Raw genomic sequence first — 17,084 nt, 5'->3', positions numbered from 1 at the left:
TGTAAATCAAAACAAAGGTGATTTTAAGAAAATCACATTTTGTTATAAAACAATTAATATCTGTATGTTTCGAGTTTGTGGACATCTTCCTTGGATAATGTAATCCTAATTTTTAAAAGCCTCATTTTCATTATAGTAAGTATTGGGCAAATAAATTACTTTAAAAACAATAACACATTCCTTCTATTAATTGACATATATTTTTAATCTTCTAATTAGGAACTATAGCTTGTGGAGATTTTTACTGCGTGTACGGCGATTGTGTCGATGTCGGATCCTGTGTATGTAATCCTGAGTATTTGGGAAGGTCCTGTGATATCAGTAAGCATATTGTCATTCTATTGAGTTTTGTATCAGTGCTATTAATTTCTAAAAGTTTGAACTTGCATACTTTGTATTCCGTGTCTCTGTTTTCACAAAAAATTGTCCAAAATTTGTTTAAACAAAGAAAAGACGGTAAAAATGGTTTGCAGATGATATAGATAATAGACATTCTAAATACATTGTTTTCGTATCATACGTAATTCTTATCGTAGTATAAAGAGAAAGAGAAATAATAATAATGCTTATAATAATACTCATAACACTAACAATAATGGGTTTATGAAGCTCTTAATACATCTAAGATAGATTTATGTGGTTTGCAGATAAATTATCAACCTGGTCATGAAGTTCACACTTCCCACTCCCTAGGGAGTATTCAAGTCAGGCGCCATTTTACAAAAGCTAATACGTGGGTGGGGAGAAGCAGTTTATACAAAATTCCTTGCTTAAGGAAATAAGTACCTCGCCGGAGATCAAGCCGAGAACCCTTTGAATTATGTATTCAAGTGTTTAAACCACTCTTTTACGACACCCCTTACATAACTTGTAATAACTTCTGTAAATTAAACGTGCATTAATTGTATACGATATCCTTTTATGCTATAAAAAATAGAATATACATCATGTATAAAAGATAGGTGATATCAGATATTGCTTGTCTGACCACCTTTTCCATGTGTATACGATGATATATAATGCAGATTATATAACGACTTGCGGACGCACTCGTATTTCCGATGATTCTTTTTTCCAAACCCCCAACTTTTCCAGGGGGTTCATAACTCCGAAACTGAAATAGGGTTCATATTTCCGAATATTTGTAGCATTATTCCGAAGAGATTTGTTTATTCCCAGTTTTAAAATTCATGAAGTGAAACAAGGTTCATTATTCTGAAAGTGTGACCTACCCCCCCCCCCCTCCCTCGAAAAAAAATGAGCAACGATTCAGGCGTCTGCCATTTTCCGAATTACGTGCCTAGAAAAAAGGGTAACCGGATTTCACTATTCCATTAATTAGAACGCACATGTTCGAACGTCACGATGGAAACTGAATTCGGACAGGCCAGACTTCCGATGACTGAAGTTGGAATCGTTATTGACTCGGAAGAACTGTGCCCAGAGGAAGATTCTGAAGGTAGGTTAAAGTGTAGTTGTATATTTTAACAATTTCCGGGGGTTGGGGGGGGGGGGATGAGTTCAAAATGTGTTTTAACAGAATACCGAGAAAAAAAAAATCTTTAATTTGACATTACTACAAAATTCACTGACCACAAAAGAAGAAAAAAATTATGGAAGACATAAATTGGATACTTTGTTAAATTTTCTTTTTCTTGCGGAGTAGTTATGCATTATAATGTCAAAGTAGTTTTTAAAAAAGGAATAGTAAATATGTTTCATGTGAAGTTTAGTATAGGAATATGACACACACGTCGTTAAACATAAACATGTACCATCAATTCCAACTCCACAATACCATTTATTTTATTCCTTTTTATTCCTTATTTTATTTGATCTTATGTATGTAATAACGTATTTGATCTCTACGTATGTAAATATGTAGAGGTGTCGCGGATGAGTGGATACGTCGCAGGACTGTCGATTGCAAGGTCCGCGGTTCGAGTCCCGCCGCGGCACTAATGTCCTTTGACAAGACATTGATGTACATTTGCCACTCTCCACCCAGGTGCTAAATGGGTACCGGTAATTTAGCACCGGTAATCCTTAAAATGCTGTGAGCGTCGAAATTGGCAGCCTAGCATAGCCCGGTAATGTTGGAGCGCCTTGAGGACCTTGCAAGGTTGATACGTGCGCTAGATAAGAATCCAATATATAATATTTTATTTATTATCAGTTAAGTCTTTACTTGACTCTCATCTGTAATCGATTTTAGGCTGTTTTGGGTTACAGAGAAATACAACTATAAACCAATAGCAGTTCAGAGTTTTCTAAGGGTGTAAATCAATCAGCTTTACCTCCTCAAATTGACACCGACCATTCACAGTTTAAACAATAAAAATGAACATAGAATAAACCAGTTTGCATAAAATTTTACTAAAGAAAAAAAGAAATTGAACACACAACTTGTACACAAGAATAGTAAATATAAATTTCACTTAGCGTTACCGATTTGGAAACGTCAATGATCTTTATCGATTAAATCGCTCTTATGTTTAAACGACACAATGTAGACCTATTGCACAGAAATATATAACACATTTTCTAGCGATGTTTGCACTTTCTCTAAACGAAGAGCCTAAACTTCTTTGGGATCAAGAATCAATCGAGGGTACCGAAACGGAGAAACAGTTATGTCTCAAATGTATTGTAATTAAATTTTTATGTTGAAAGGCAGGGGATTTCTTTGCAAATGGTGGCATTTAACGTTTCTTTTTATAAAGTTAATTTCCCGACACAATTCCTACACAACGCACCATTTCCTTGTCTGATTTCGTTTTCTAAAATATTATGCTACTATTTCTCTCAAGGTAAAACATGATTTTCATGCTGTATCACCATGATCAGAAGCAGAGATAGCAAAACGTATTAAAATGATGTTTCTTACCTTCTTTTTCCTATATTTTTGGTTTAATGTTCTTTTTTTTATAGGCCTTGCTGCACCAATTATAAGAGCTGTTTGTCAAGTTTCTAATAACGGCACAACTTCTTGGAACGCCAGCATAAGATGTCAAGATTATGTCACGCGACAATTAAAGAGAAAATTAATGGCAAGTTTCACCATGATTACTTTAGATGCTCTTTAAGATATGAAGGGGTATTCACGGCGGTTTGTATTAATGTGTGAATGAATGGCAACTACGCGGAACATAGGTTCTATGGCATTCTCAGTTCTTCGTGTCTTTGGGTTACACGAACTTTTCGTGAATAATCAAGCTCTAAGCCCTAATTTCAGAATGGTCTGGTTTAATAATTGTGAAGAAAAAAAAAGCCTGTCCTTGTCTAGTTTAACCAACACTTTTTGAAAAGCCTTTACAGCAAATCCACGATAACTGGCGTCTCGACCGACTTTTCTTTTAAATACGAGTTAAATAATCACAAGATAGTTCGTAAAAAGGCCAGCGATCGACACTTCATCATTGTCTGATCGTATAGGCATTTTTTTCACAAACAAATGGACATCTAAAATACAAACCTTTTCTCTAGGAAAATCTTTGAAACGTTGTTATTTTGTGCATTCAGTACACCCGACCTTTCATGAATAAAAGGGCATGTTTTCACAACATATCGTGTAGCCCGACGTGAAGCACCCGACCTTTTGTGAATATAGCGGTACGTTTGTACCAAAGGTCGTGTAACCAGACAAGCCAACTCGACCGACGCGAAGATCCGATGGAACAAAATAAGCCTACGCGTATTTAACTTTTCAACATCATTTACAAACTAACGCCGCTGGTTAACGCCTTATATCTAAACGAGGTTTAATAATTATACTTTAAGAGGCAAGTAATAATCATAATAAAAACGCGATGAAGTAATCGTCTCCCATCCGCTATTATGTTGTCTAATGTCAAAAATGTAAAATTAATAGTATAATCGGTATACAAAACTATTTATTTTGTGATAAAAAACAATGTTACAATTAAAGCGTAATTGGTGAAATGTGATTAATCTGTAGTTCCTGTTTTTTGTTGTTCTTATTAGCTCTTTATTTCTTAGTCGCATCTCATCAATTACTCAGTTGTTCATATACCCAAACCCTGCTTAATAAATCGTATGCCCCTATTTTACATGTCAGAACTTTAGGATTTCTAATCTCAAAATTGGTATGGTTGAATGGTGAACCTTCTGAATTACTCCCATCCTGGGTGAATGTTAACTACCACTTTGTAATATTCATCTTTTTTTCGAGTGAAACAAATATTCCTTCGTTATAACATGCCTAACAGCATATATCGTCGTTGATTTTACGAACCGTCATAAACCACTTTTAAAGGCAAAACTAAACTGTGGAGAAAATCGCTTCAAAAGTTAGGGCATTTTGCCGACGCTCGTTACTTAGAAGTTTACAGAAACCTTCCGTTTTGTTTGATATCAATGTAAAGCATAACTTCTCTAGTTTTGTAATATTGCACTATTTTTGCATGAATTCAATTTGATATTATGATTATTGTAGAAAAACATATCGCGGCATTTCAGCAACTGCTGATTTTCTCGCAATAAGCATTTAGGTCACTTCGTAAAATCATAAATTGAATGCGCGTGATTTTTCAAATCTTACCAAAAAACAAACAATAAATCGTAGTTTGGGAGTAAGAATCCGACCTCCTCTAACACTCAGCCCTCCTGTATATTAGTGTCCTATGTACTGTTTTATTTAAAATGAAATAATGCTCGTTCGTCAGCCCTATCCAGCCATCAGTCTATATAGAAAGACAAGATTCAGGATGAATGATAACATTTAGTCCTTCCCTCTTAAAATATTTGAAGTTTGAAGTTTTATTTATTCCACATTTTACATAAAAAACAGAATAGAATCGAGAGTAAAGAGAATAATATAATAATAAGTAGGAGAAGGTGAAGAAGGGAAGAAAGAAGAAGAAGAGGAAGACGAAAAAGAAGTGGAATAAGGAGAGGCAGAAGAAGAAGTAGAGAAAGCAAATTGATAAAAATCAATGGCATTGTGAAATAACAAAAACAAATGTATAACCACATGTACGATCCATCGCGACATAAACATTACTTTTATGCGTACTTACTCAAAAGGAAACACCTGAGCTTTCGTTTAAATGAATTAATTGAGGGACTTTCAACTAGTTCGTTATTCAGGCTGTTTCAGAATTTGGGTCCAGTAAAAATAATTGTTTTGTTAGCAAGTTAATGTCGAGGCCTGCAAAAGTAGAAGTCTACGCCTGCGCTAATCTAACGTCTTTATACTATCAAAGAATTGATGTGTTTTGGAGTAAAGATTACAAACAACTGAATCGTGTGTCTCTTTGTACTTGAAGAACGGGATATATGATGCTAATGTGAAAGACGTTGCTGAAGAAGTTTTCACAATAACCCAGAACTATGAGGACATTACCGCTACCGATATCGGCTTGCTGTATGAGATCCTGCAGGTGATAGCTGACCTGAACTCTGATGCAAATGTGAGTTAATAGGTCATTTCCCTTTCCTTTAAGTGACTCTCACACTCTGCCGTGTAGGCCTACCGTGTGCCACCGTGCGCGAAAATGTCTGCGGACGGTGGAGAACGGCGAGGGCACACGGTGGTTCGTTATCAAAGCGGGAAACACGTTAATAGGGCGTTGGCGCTTATTTACACCCGGTGGGACCCGGCGAAAGTTTTGGGCATGTTCAAAACTTTGGCCGCCTGGCACCGGCCGCAAGTAAGCGGCAAGAGGACGGTGTTGAACGGTATGAGGACGGTATGAATACGTTATGAAAACGGTCACACTGTATGAACACGTTCACACCACGCTCATAACCCGTTACAGAACGGTGATGAACGGGCAAAAACAAATCCACCGTCTGCAACGGGTTGTAAGCGGGTTGTGAACGTTTCATGAACGTGTTGATACTGTGCCACCGTCTTCATAACGTATTCATACCGTCCTCATTACAGTGTTCATACCGGACTGCCAACGGGTGTTTCCAAAGCGGTACCGCCTGATTCTGACGGCGCCGCCTCCCTAACGCATGGGTAACATCCTGTTAACGCCTCGACGTTCCCATAACGTCCTATAACGGGTCCATAACGTGTCCTTACCTTCACAGTAGCGTCATATGAACGTGCCATTACCAACAAATTTACTTTTGTCACCGTGTGCCACCGTTTGTCACTAATTATTGGGTATATATAGAGGGGTTTCGTCAGATGAGCTTTACTTTTTCTTGTCATGACGTCAGCAGTCCGGGGACTCGCTCACAGGACGCTCCGAGCGGTGAGGGGACGCTAAGTGACTGGTAGGTGGCTGCTACAAACCCGGTGCACACGTTCGAGACCCGGTATGGGCCTGGTATGGAAACGGCCAGAAGATGGCAACGAAACGGTGAAAAGATTAATTTTATGATTTTTTTTTTGCGGCCGGGGACAAGTTCGCTCAAAACCCAACGTTCTGGACTCTGTTGTTTTTTAACAGCCCGGCAGGTGGACGGTAGGCCTACACGGCAGAGTGTGAGAGCTCCATTACGTACCTTAACTTATATCACCAAATCATTTGACGTAGAGAGAGAATAAAAACGAGCATGTTAAAACCTATCAGTATTGCTAGGTCTGGAAGAGAATGAACTCAATATTATTATTGAAAATTATGCAATGTTAGATGAATGATGAATTTGGTTGTATACTTTATATAAGCCATGGTATTAATAGAGGCGCAATGGCTCAGCGATAAACAGTGGTTTCTTAATCGGGAGGTCCGGGATTCGAAACCAAGACGATGTAATAGTGCCCATCGATTGATAAGGCATTATCAAATCATCATTACCAAGTCCCTGGTTGCTTATGGGGCTTTCACATATACATTCCGGGGCCCGTACGGCGAGTAAAAACATAAATTTTGGTAATTTTCGGCCGGTCTCCGGCCGGCTGCCGTAAAGTTCCTACGGGCGCCGGGACAGTTTTCTAAGCCGTACGGGCGCCGTGGTGCTGATTTGGCTGCTCTCAATTCTCCCGGCGTTTTTATCTGACCGTTAGGCTGTAGAAAGCCCGTAAAAGGCTCGTAAAAAAAAAACGTTTTTACTCGCCGTAGGGGCCCCGGAGCGTATATGTGACAGCCTCATTACAAGCATACAGATCCTCAATAATGGTCAGGGAAAAAACATTCTTTCAAACCTAACTTATAGTAAAGGGTCTAAAATAAGAAGCTTGTTTATCCTGAGACCCTCTAGATTGGTGTTTCAAATTACGGCTTGTCATTGTTTGGCATATGTCGTTTGTAATGAACGAAGAAAGTCTAATCTCTTTTGTTGTGTAATGATATTTACCTCATCTTTCATAGGTAACAGGTCTTATAGTGGGAATAGTAAATAACGTGATGTTTGTCTACGAGGATGTGCTAGCCTCTGCCCAAGAGAATGGAAATTATACTGCCCTCATCGTCCAGGTCTTAGAATCTCAGTTGAATACCGTCGACGTTGGTAACAGCACGCTTGATGCAGCTTATCCTAATTTAGCAGTTAAGGTAAACTAGACCTTAACTCTCACAAATCTTTACATTATTTCTGCCCAAGTAGACCGTTGTGTGAAAAATTACAGATGATCGATGCATGCATCCAAGTACACAGTGATACATGAATTGTGTCCCTTCTCTAATCAGACGTGCTCAGTTATTGAGTGCTTTAAATGTTTGACATGTTGACTGGGTTGCGGAGGCGTGCTCGCGGATTTGAAGAAAAACAATTTGTTGGTTTAATAAGGGCAAGAAACAGCCTCAAAAGGGGTCATATTTCCAAACGTGTGAATGTGCACTAATAAATCATGACCACTATGAGAGACACCACACCACAATGTCCTTGTTTAGTTGCTGAGCCTGAAAGGGCTTTCGACGAGTACTAGCATAGACATAGGCGTAGATGTGTGTGCATTATCATGATTTTGTAAAAATATGGTGTTTTTTTGTAAATTTTTACTCAAAGTTGAAAGCAACAATATCGACAATTTAGATAAATGAATAATTATAACGAAAATTAAACTGTACACACTTTCCTGTAGGTGCTTGACGTATCTTCGGACACTGCTGGAGACGGCATAGTGATCACCATGTTAAGTATGGACACCAGTTCCTTGAGCAACAGTGACATCATGGTAGGAACACACCAAGACACACCTACTGACTCTGTCCCAAGAGACACCTTTGTCAGGGTTGTTGTACCCATCGAGGTGGGGGGAAACGCTATTGAGTCTCTCAGGGTTGCTTTCGTTGGGTATGCCAATGATGCCATGTTTCCTTCTCCAAGTCTTGCTCTACTAAACCGGGAAACACACGAGTTCAACAGTGAGATTGATACACCAGTGGTGTCCTTAACAATCGGTGGACAGAAGATAGAGAATCTCATGGAGCGTGTCAACGTCACTTTCTACAGATTCAAGGTAAGCATGGTATGAGGTGCACTGAAGATTTGTATGACAAATGCTCCGGTGACAAATGCTCTGATGTCAATATTATGAACAAAATTCGTATCTTCAGTCTTGGACCAACGACCTATACCTATACACTAAACATAACCTAAGAATCACTTAGAAACCTATACACACCACCATAATTATGCAAACAATTATCACGAAACACGCCCGGAGCAATCATCACCAGCTGGAGCATATTCTCATAAGAAACGGGCGGTAGTAATAACAACACTGATTGGTGTGTTAATAAATCAATATTTAATCATTAAGTCAATTTTGTCAAGGGTTCCCAGGATGGCATTTCAACAACTTTAAAAAGGAAATGAAGAAGAAAAAAGTTGTCATAAGATAAATATTCAAAAGCATAGGACACTCGATAACATGGATCAAGAAGCCATTTTCTATGCGGATTGCTAAACAAATTTAACGCCATTAATTGCCTGCAAGCACCCCAGGCCTACACTTTTTCCCCTACACTAGCCGATGTTATGGTAAAACCCAGATTACTTAACATTATATAGGCCTGGATATACAGTATATATTGATTATACTTGTACTTTACATGTCGTAAACAGGCATGTGCTAAGTTCTGTTGCCAGTGGTTGTGGGCCGCATGTCTCTAAAATGTTATATTTATTTATTTACTGCTTTCAGCCTAACTCCAGCGATCCTACTTGTAACTTTTGGGAGTTTAATCTTGTTAAATGGTCTATGGTGGGATGTCAACTGTTACCTGATAACGCCGTCAATAGCTTCAATAATGAATACTACACATGCGCCTGCGACCACCTGACCAACTTTGCCGTCTTAGTGGTACGTGATTCCTTCAACATGTTTGAAATATCTTCTTTCTTTTTTTCTTTCTATTTTTCAAACTCAATGAGTAGTGTGTTAACGTACGGTAGTCACATTAAACTATTAAACAAGTAAGTAAACATGAGATTGCTGTTGCAAAGGTTTGATCCTATATTAACATATAAGGTTTATCAGCTAAAGCTACATGTCCTATTTCTTGACCGTTTTGCAAATGAAAATAATGCCGAACAGACGTGAAATTTGATTTCACACTTTTTAAAGCAAAATAATGAACAAAGATTTGCTTATGTTGTGTTTTTAACGGACAGCTAGTATTTTGGTTTAAGGGACGAGGGATAAAGGTAGAATAGGTCGGTCGCTCCCAATGTCTAGCAGAGTCTCAGCCTGGCAAACATGTACTCGGGACGCCTAGATATCACCATTCGCCTATATCTAGAGGCCTCTAGTTTCCTCCAAAACGTGGTTAATGTGAGTTTGGTTTCAAGATTTGGGTTACAGGTTAGACAGGCTCGATTGAATCCAGAGACACGGGTAGTAAACGAATTTAATAAAGCAGTGACAGATACATTGCTCGCCCGAAGTTCTAAAGATAATCGCATAATAATTGACTGCCGTGACGCGCTTTAAACCCAATGGCCTGTTTGTATGTTTGTAGGTTTCACCTGTTTTTATTAAACATTTTATCAATGAGTGAAATTCATAATGTATACAAATTTAAAATGTATCCTTTACTGTAATCTTATTTCATTGCTCCTGCACACGTTTTACGCTGAAGGACATATATGCAGAGGACGCACCTCCGAAACCTGTACTCCGTTTATTGAGTATCATTGGGTGTGCTATATCAATTGTGTGTCTGGTCATCGCTATCGCGTCCTATCTTAGTGTCAAGTGAGTCAAATTGTTTGTGGCAGTTGTTTGTTTTAACCCCCCCCCCCCCTCCCCATCCCCTAAAACAATTACATAATAATATATTATCAGTCTAAATCCATGAATTTATACAGAAACAACTCAGTATAATCATGATAATGTACAAAAAGCGATTGAAAATGAAAGAGTTGATAGTGATTCCTAGAACAGAATGAGTGATGTCTATCAGTAAACCATCGCAAAGACATACGAGAAGTCATTTCAATTGATTCATTTCATCAGGTATGTTCAGTACATGTACCCGTTTTAAGGCTTATATGCCACATACATAATGATTATTGTGATTACGTAATACGTCATTTGAATGTTCACATATTTCAATAGATGATGTTTAAGGCAATTAAAGGGCAATTCAACAGTTCCGATTCGTACGAAAGCAGACAAATAAGAGAAACAGAATAGTGAAAGTTTGAATAAACAGGACCTATCATATGAAAGTTGTGAATGTTTGAAATATCATATCACAAAATTATCCGAATCTCAGATTGGCAATTTGATAAGAAAGTGACGTAGTCATGGACAAATATACCATTTGTCGCGTACAAATACATCATTATTTTATGTTTTGCTCCTAAGTGCCTTTTCCCTCGGGGCACTATTCGAAACATATTATGGATAGCATATTACCATAGGTTCTCTAAAAAGAAAGGACCTTCCTACCGATTGTGTCAATAAAGAGCACCTATACACCATCTACATAGAGGGATAACAACTTGCAAACATTCATAATTTTGTATTTATTTATTCAATTATTTACTTTTTTATTGTTTCATAAATTTGTATTTATTTATTTATTCCTTTTTTTATATTATTATTATCATTATTTTAATTTTTTGTTTGTTTGTTTGTTGTTGTTGTTGTTTGTTGTTGTTGTTGTTGTTTTTTTTTTTTTTTTTTTTTTTTTTTTTTTTTTTTTTTTTGGGGGGGGGTTTCATGCAAACTTTCAACAGTCTGCTTCTGGTAGGTCTCTCAAAAGCTTCGGAATGACCTACCATGCACTAGACATAGGAAGAGCCCCGTCTGTGGCTGTTTAAAAAGTTTTGTTCATTATCAGAAGCCTTTTGAATAAGTTTTGGTTGTGTGTCCGTAAAGTGTCACTTTATGATTTTTTTTCACCACCGCGCAAATCAGTATATTACATTAGATGCGCTATAAATCAATCGTACTATTAACGTTTTCATTACCTAATGGTTGTCTTTTATACCATGAAAAAAGGGTAGAGAGTTTTCATTTTGGGATAAGATAGATGGGGAGACATTATGTCGTATAAAGGTCACATTACACGGAACTGCTCTTGTTAATGCAATCAGATCAAAGAATGTTCGTTTATTTATTGGAAGAAAAAGAAAACTAGCCAGACAAAACGTACTTACGATAATATCTTTCATCAACAGGAAGATACGAAGATCTCAGACTCACAAGATTTTCATCTGTCTTTGCACCACCCTGCTCTGTTTGTACACCGTATCCCTCGCCATCATTGCTCTTGACACTGAGTTCCAGTATGCCGAGGTCGAGTTGATACCGTGTTCCGTCCTGGCGGCACTCGTCCACTACTTCGTGCTCTCTTCGCTTACGTGGATGGGCATCGAGGGGTTTAACACTTATCTGGTCATCATAAAAGTGTTTAATACTTACATCCCGAAGTTTATGATCAAAGCTTCGATTGTAGGATGGGGTAAGAACCGTTGATTTCTCTTGATAGTACAACAAATACAACTATAGTGCGTACTATTAAAACAAAACACTGACAAGAGACGTGACCTTTATAGGTGTCTAGATGACGATGAGGATCACCACAGATTTTTCAAGAGCAGACAGAGATTGTTTTACACTTGATTCCTGTATTCACTATTGGGAATTACCTGATCGTCGGGTCTACTATCGAGTTTTCAGTTGTGGTTGATTAACAGACGTAGACGATTGTAAACCCTACCCAAACCGCCTCCCCCCTCCCCCTCCCCCTCCCACCTCCACCCCATGAATGATCAGGACCACATTGTGTGAAGCGAAGAACGCTTTGGGCAACTGTCAACCTTTGTTCATTATTTGTTTAATTATTTGCTTGATTATTAATTCATTTTCTATTTCTTTGTTTGATTATTCTAGTATATCTTTATTTTGTTAGTTTTTGAATTACTCATATATTTATCTATTATATACTCCAACGTGTAAAGATCGAGGAAAAAAAGTATAACGGGGACATTTTCCTAATATTTTTTCTTTTTCTTTTCAAATTCAGGTATCCCGGCTGTGATTGTTGCCGCAACTGGGGCAATCACTAGGAACTATTATGCTGAAGAAGATTAGTAAGTTGATCCAACTTGTACATGAGGAATCTTGCACCAAAATAGATAGTTAGTGCAAGTTACTATTAATAAAAATTACTGCATTTCAATTTGTGTTTATCTATGTCTTGACGTTCTAACAGAATACTCCTACTGTTCTAGAATATCGGCGGAATGGCTCTAATACAGCTCTGGTATAGAGGAAACAACAAATGCGCGTGAACTATTCATGACTAGGGTACTGATTAAATGTATTAGGGACTTTTAGATTGAGTGGACGAGAACACGACGAACGCCGACTGATCATGCGTGTCAACGTACTGAACTGCCCATGTTGACTACAATTAGAAATCTTTTAGATTGCACTCGACGATATACATGCATGAAGGAAATAACACTATGAACATGACAGACAAAGAAAGAAGACGAAATATATAGTTCCTCATTCTACCCTCAAGAATAGGCCATTTTCGTAATGTAACCAAATTTAATGCATAGGTCTTTGTGAAGTGCCTCAATACAAATTATTTCATTTACCTGATAGAAATAATAGTATTTCAATAGTCAGAATGCAGCTGCATATATTAAGTGTTGCTAGGTAGGTCAAGCCATAATGTTTGTCCAACCTGGCAACAACTAATGTATGCAGTTAGGATTCTGTCTATATTGAAATACTATTATTCTTACGAAAATGGCTTATTGCTGTGGTACGTAGAACATCCCTTCACTGCTATTATGTAAAAATGTCAGTAGAACAGGTGAATATGCATGTGACACCTGTTCTACACATTTTGACATAATAGCAGGGAAGGGATGTTCCTTTGTCTACCTGATGAACTGTATATTTTATGCGCACGCGGCATACTAGCTAGTACCGTACTAGATTGAGGAAAATCAAGGTTGACGCATTCTCGATCGCCGACTGAGACGACGTGACGCATGCGCAGTGCCTTAAAATGACGTCACACGTTGCAGTCAAAGCTGTCAACGTGCAAATCTAAAAGTCCCTATTCGTAGTCAACCTTGTTTTCTGAAGTCTTCCCCGAGCAATGTTCTATTTTCTCTTTATCTCCATCCACAGTTGTTACATCCGGAAGTGGCCCCTCATTGGTGGTCTCTTGGTCCCAATGGCTATCATCCTCATCATCAATATCGCTGTGTTCATTCTGGCAATGCGTCGTCTGCAAAATTCTGCACGAATGGCAGGACGTGTGAAGAAAGACTGCAAGACCGAACGACAAGAGACCCGAGAACGGATCCAGAATGGCATCGCCATGTTGCTCCTGCTTGGCTTCACCTGGACTATTGGATACCTGACCCTGATCAACGTGGACTTCACTGAACTCCTTTTCATCATCTTCAACTCCTTGCAAGGCTTCTTCATCTTCGTCCTCTATTGTCTTCGAAAGGAAACCATCAGGATGCAATGGCGACGATGTATTTGTTGTGCACTGTTGCGGGAAGGTGCAGGCAGCGCTGAGTCCCAAGGAAATTCCGGTGGAACATCAAGAGCTACGAGTGGGACTGGATGCTCTCAGCCTATGTTTGAATCTTCCTCTACAATACCCCATGCCAATCCATCTTTTGACCCACTCAAATTAGATATGAAACCATCAGGTTGCGATGATTAATGTGCAAACGATTTATCTCTTTTAACTAATAACCAGAAAATGATAGTAGGCATGAGCACTGAGACTTTGATTTAATTAAGGTAATTTCTACACCCTAATGCATTGCCTTTTGAAATTATGTTCGGATTACGTAATGGCGTGTTCCTACATTTCAATGTGTAACACCCAAGTCTATTGAAATTGCCTGAAGTAGAATTTGTGAAAGTCCTAGCGACCATGCTGTACATAATTGAAACCCTCTGGAATGTAATGAAACGCTTTGTAGCTTGTTATTTGCTCTTGATGGTAGGGACTATCTGACTTGTTGGAATTATTATGTATAAATAAGCATTATAGGTTGATACACAATCATGCATGATGTGAGTGTGGGGGTATTTGTTTGAAAGATTAATTGACACATTGTTATTTACATAATCATATGCAATAACGCGAAAGGGTTGTAGAGGGGTAGTGCGTTTGTTTCTTTGTTTAGTTTGCTTTATTGTTGAACATTATACATAACAATAATGTCTCATGCATAAGATTGACAAAGAGAATACATAAAACAATGTTAGACATTTAACATAGAGAATCGATGATGTGAAATAATGAGGAACCTATTAAGTAGCACAGCTTGTAAATTATAGGTTCCCGAAATAAATAGTGATTTCTAATTTTGATAACAAAAAAGAACGAAGTTATAACAGTTTGAGTCACTGATGACACATTAGCATTATGAATAACATGTAGACAAGGTTTGCGGCCACAATTGAAGTAGGCTATAGCTACTTGGTGCTGCAATATGAATATTGTTTAGATGAGAAGAAATATCAATTATGACTTCTTTGCATATTACATTTTTTTTTTATTATTCTGAATTAGAGGTTTTGTTTTGGGGTAGACTTTCATTTACAGGCAAATTCAAAACTTTGCTGAATACACGAAAAGATAGAAAGGGTATATTTCATCAAATTTCTGTTTTACATGTCATTTTCTTCAGAAAATTTGTCATATGGGCAAAAGTCATATTCATTTTCTTTTTCAACATGCATGAGCTTGTTTACGCTGATGCACATTCCGACTTCCCTTTAACGCCCCAATTACTGTTTTTGTTGGTATTTAAAAAATAAAAAAATAAAATTGTTTTTAGTTATTGTAAATTATATATTGTAAAGCGTATTGAAAGAGCTTTCTTTTCTAAAATACACAATACAATGACCTTATTATTATTTTTTAAAAATTTTATTTGTTATGTATTTATTATCATTATTGATAATATTGATATTATTATTATTATCATTACCATTACAATTGTTTCTATCAATTTGTTGTACTGATTGCTTTATAATTACATCGGATATGTCAGCTTTTTAGGTTAAGAAAAGATTAAATATCCCGTAGCTATGTCGAGTGATTTGTTGAGTATAGACGTTCCCGTACCAGCCAATATCTACATGGACATTGCTGTAAATAAAATGAATACTGTAAGTTTGTATTTTTACCATTGATTTTTCATATTATATACAGAATCTACAATATTTCGATTTAACAATTCAGTAAGTCTATGTATATTGTATTGCATAAGCATTAGAATATGGATTAGACGTAAAGTACTAGTAAAATAAAATAAAGATAAAAGTAATTTGGAGAAAACAATAAAACCCATCGCGACGATGGTGGATACGTTTTTATGAAAATTATGTAATCTTTAGTAATGTATGCACTGGCTCTACATTTTATGATAAACAGGTGGAAGTATTATTTTCAAGAGGGAAAACAAAAAAAAAGTGTTCTAGAAGCACCTAAGTTTAAATACACTGTACGTGACCGCTTTGGAACTTTCATGGGCCATCCTGTCAAATATCTCTTGTGTTACTGTTATATGCCTTTTCCTTTGTCTTTTGTACTACCGTATTTTGATATGCTTAGCTTGGCAAATAAAACAAAATATAATCAACTCATATCAACCTCTATCTCTTTGGCAATGATTATTCTAACACTCGCAAAATGGGACGTAAGTCTCCATGTATCAAAGATTTGTGAATATTTGGGGGTCATCTTGTTCAAGTGCTATCCCCGAAAAAGTTTACCATAATATACTATTTTCGTAATGTAACCAAATCTTATGCATCTCAAGGATGTTCCTTGTTTCCCTTGTTTCCCTTCCCTTTCACTCCTTTTATGTTATGTCTATTTGATTTATGTATTTGTGCGTTCCCTTATTATTGATATACTATCTTTGAAATTATAAGATATAGGGGGCTGCAATCTACAAGCCCAGCTTTTCAGCCGTCCCCTCCATGAACAACCTATTTTATATGCCTTTTGTACACTGTGGACCAACTACAAATATATTTTTCAGTTTCATTGTCTTACTATGTACAATGCAATCCCATATACCTTATTTATTTTGTTTGAAATGGAAATAAACGAAATAAAAGGTCAGACTTAAAATATTGGTCAATATCTTACCACTCCCCCCCCCCCCAAAAAAAAAAATAAATAAATAAATAAATAAAAAATAAATAAATAAATAAATGAAATAAAATAAAAAATAAAAAATGGAACCCAAATTAAATTTCGTCCTAATAACACAGTGCCTCTCAATCGTCCACTCTACGCCATGCCAAAGACCTTATATTCCATACGTAGCGCCCATATCAGGACAACTACCCGCAGGAAATCACCCCCCCCCCCCCCCCCCCCCGCCCGAAAATTACCCCCGGAAGATTACCCCTAGGACAATTTTCGGAATAAAACAAACATTTTATGTATCCATTCACTTGAAACACCTATTGTAAATGTTATGCATATCGAGCAGTGATAAGGTTTTGTATCAATCATGACATGGCAATTCAGATCAGATGGTGTCCAAGTTTGTAACTCTTTTCCTTATTTTACTTCAATGTATAACCCCGTCTTAACCAGAAAATATAGTCGCGGTGTCATCCGGACGTTGTAAAAATGGACAGTTGTCTGTGATATTCTGATCGTTGTTTCGGAGGCCGTTCTCGCCTGATTAAAGGTGTT

The 17,084-nt window shown here is 37.3% G+C and overlaps 1 protein-coding gene and 1 long non-coding RNA gene across 2 annotated transcripts; both read left to right on the top strand.

Moving 5' to 3' along the window:
* Positions 1-242: 242 nt before the first annotated feature.
* On the top strand, positions 243-3,044 carry LOC115929624. Its single transcript, XR_004066618.1, has 3 exons — positions 243-321; positions 1,343-1,459; positions 2,932-3,044. It is a non-coding gene; the product is annotated as an uncharacterized LOC115929624 (long non-coding RNA).
* A 765-nt stretch (positions 3,045-3,809) lies between these two features.
* On the top strand, positions 3,810-15,323 carry LOC115919103 (adhesion G-protein coupled receptor G2-like). The gene is made up of 9 exons (XM_030999886.1): positions 3,810-3,814; positions 5,249-5,432; positions 7,287-7,469; positions 8,000-8,377; positions 9,065-9,223; positions 10,002-10,117; positions 11,551-11,834; positions 12,399-12,465; positions 13,526-15,323. Exons 1-9 carry the CDS (start codon positions 3,810-3,812, stop codon positions 14,073-14,075), a joined length of 1,926 nt encoding a protein of 641 aa, XP_030855746.1. The 3' UTR covers positions 14,076-15,323.
* The last annotated feature ends 1,761 nt before the right edge of the window (positions 15,324-17,084 follow it).

The sequence above is a fragment of the Strongylocentrotus purpuratus genome, unplaced genomic scaffold (assembly GCF_000002235.5).
Source record: "Strongylocentrotus purpuratus isolate Spur 01 unplaced genomic scaffold, Spur_5.0 spur5_contig_861, whole genome shotgun sequence".
NCBI classification, from domain to species: Eukaryota; Metazoa; Echinodermata; class Echinoidea; order Camarodonta; family Strongylocentrotidae; genus Strongylocentrotus; species Strongylocentrotus purpuratus.
This window is presented reverse-complemented; position numbering and strand designations above follow the sequence as displayed.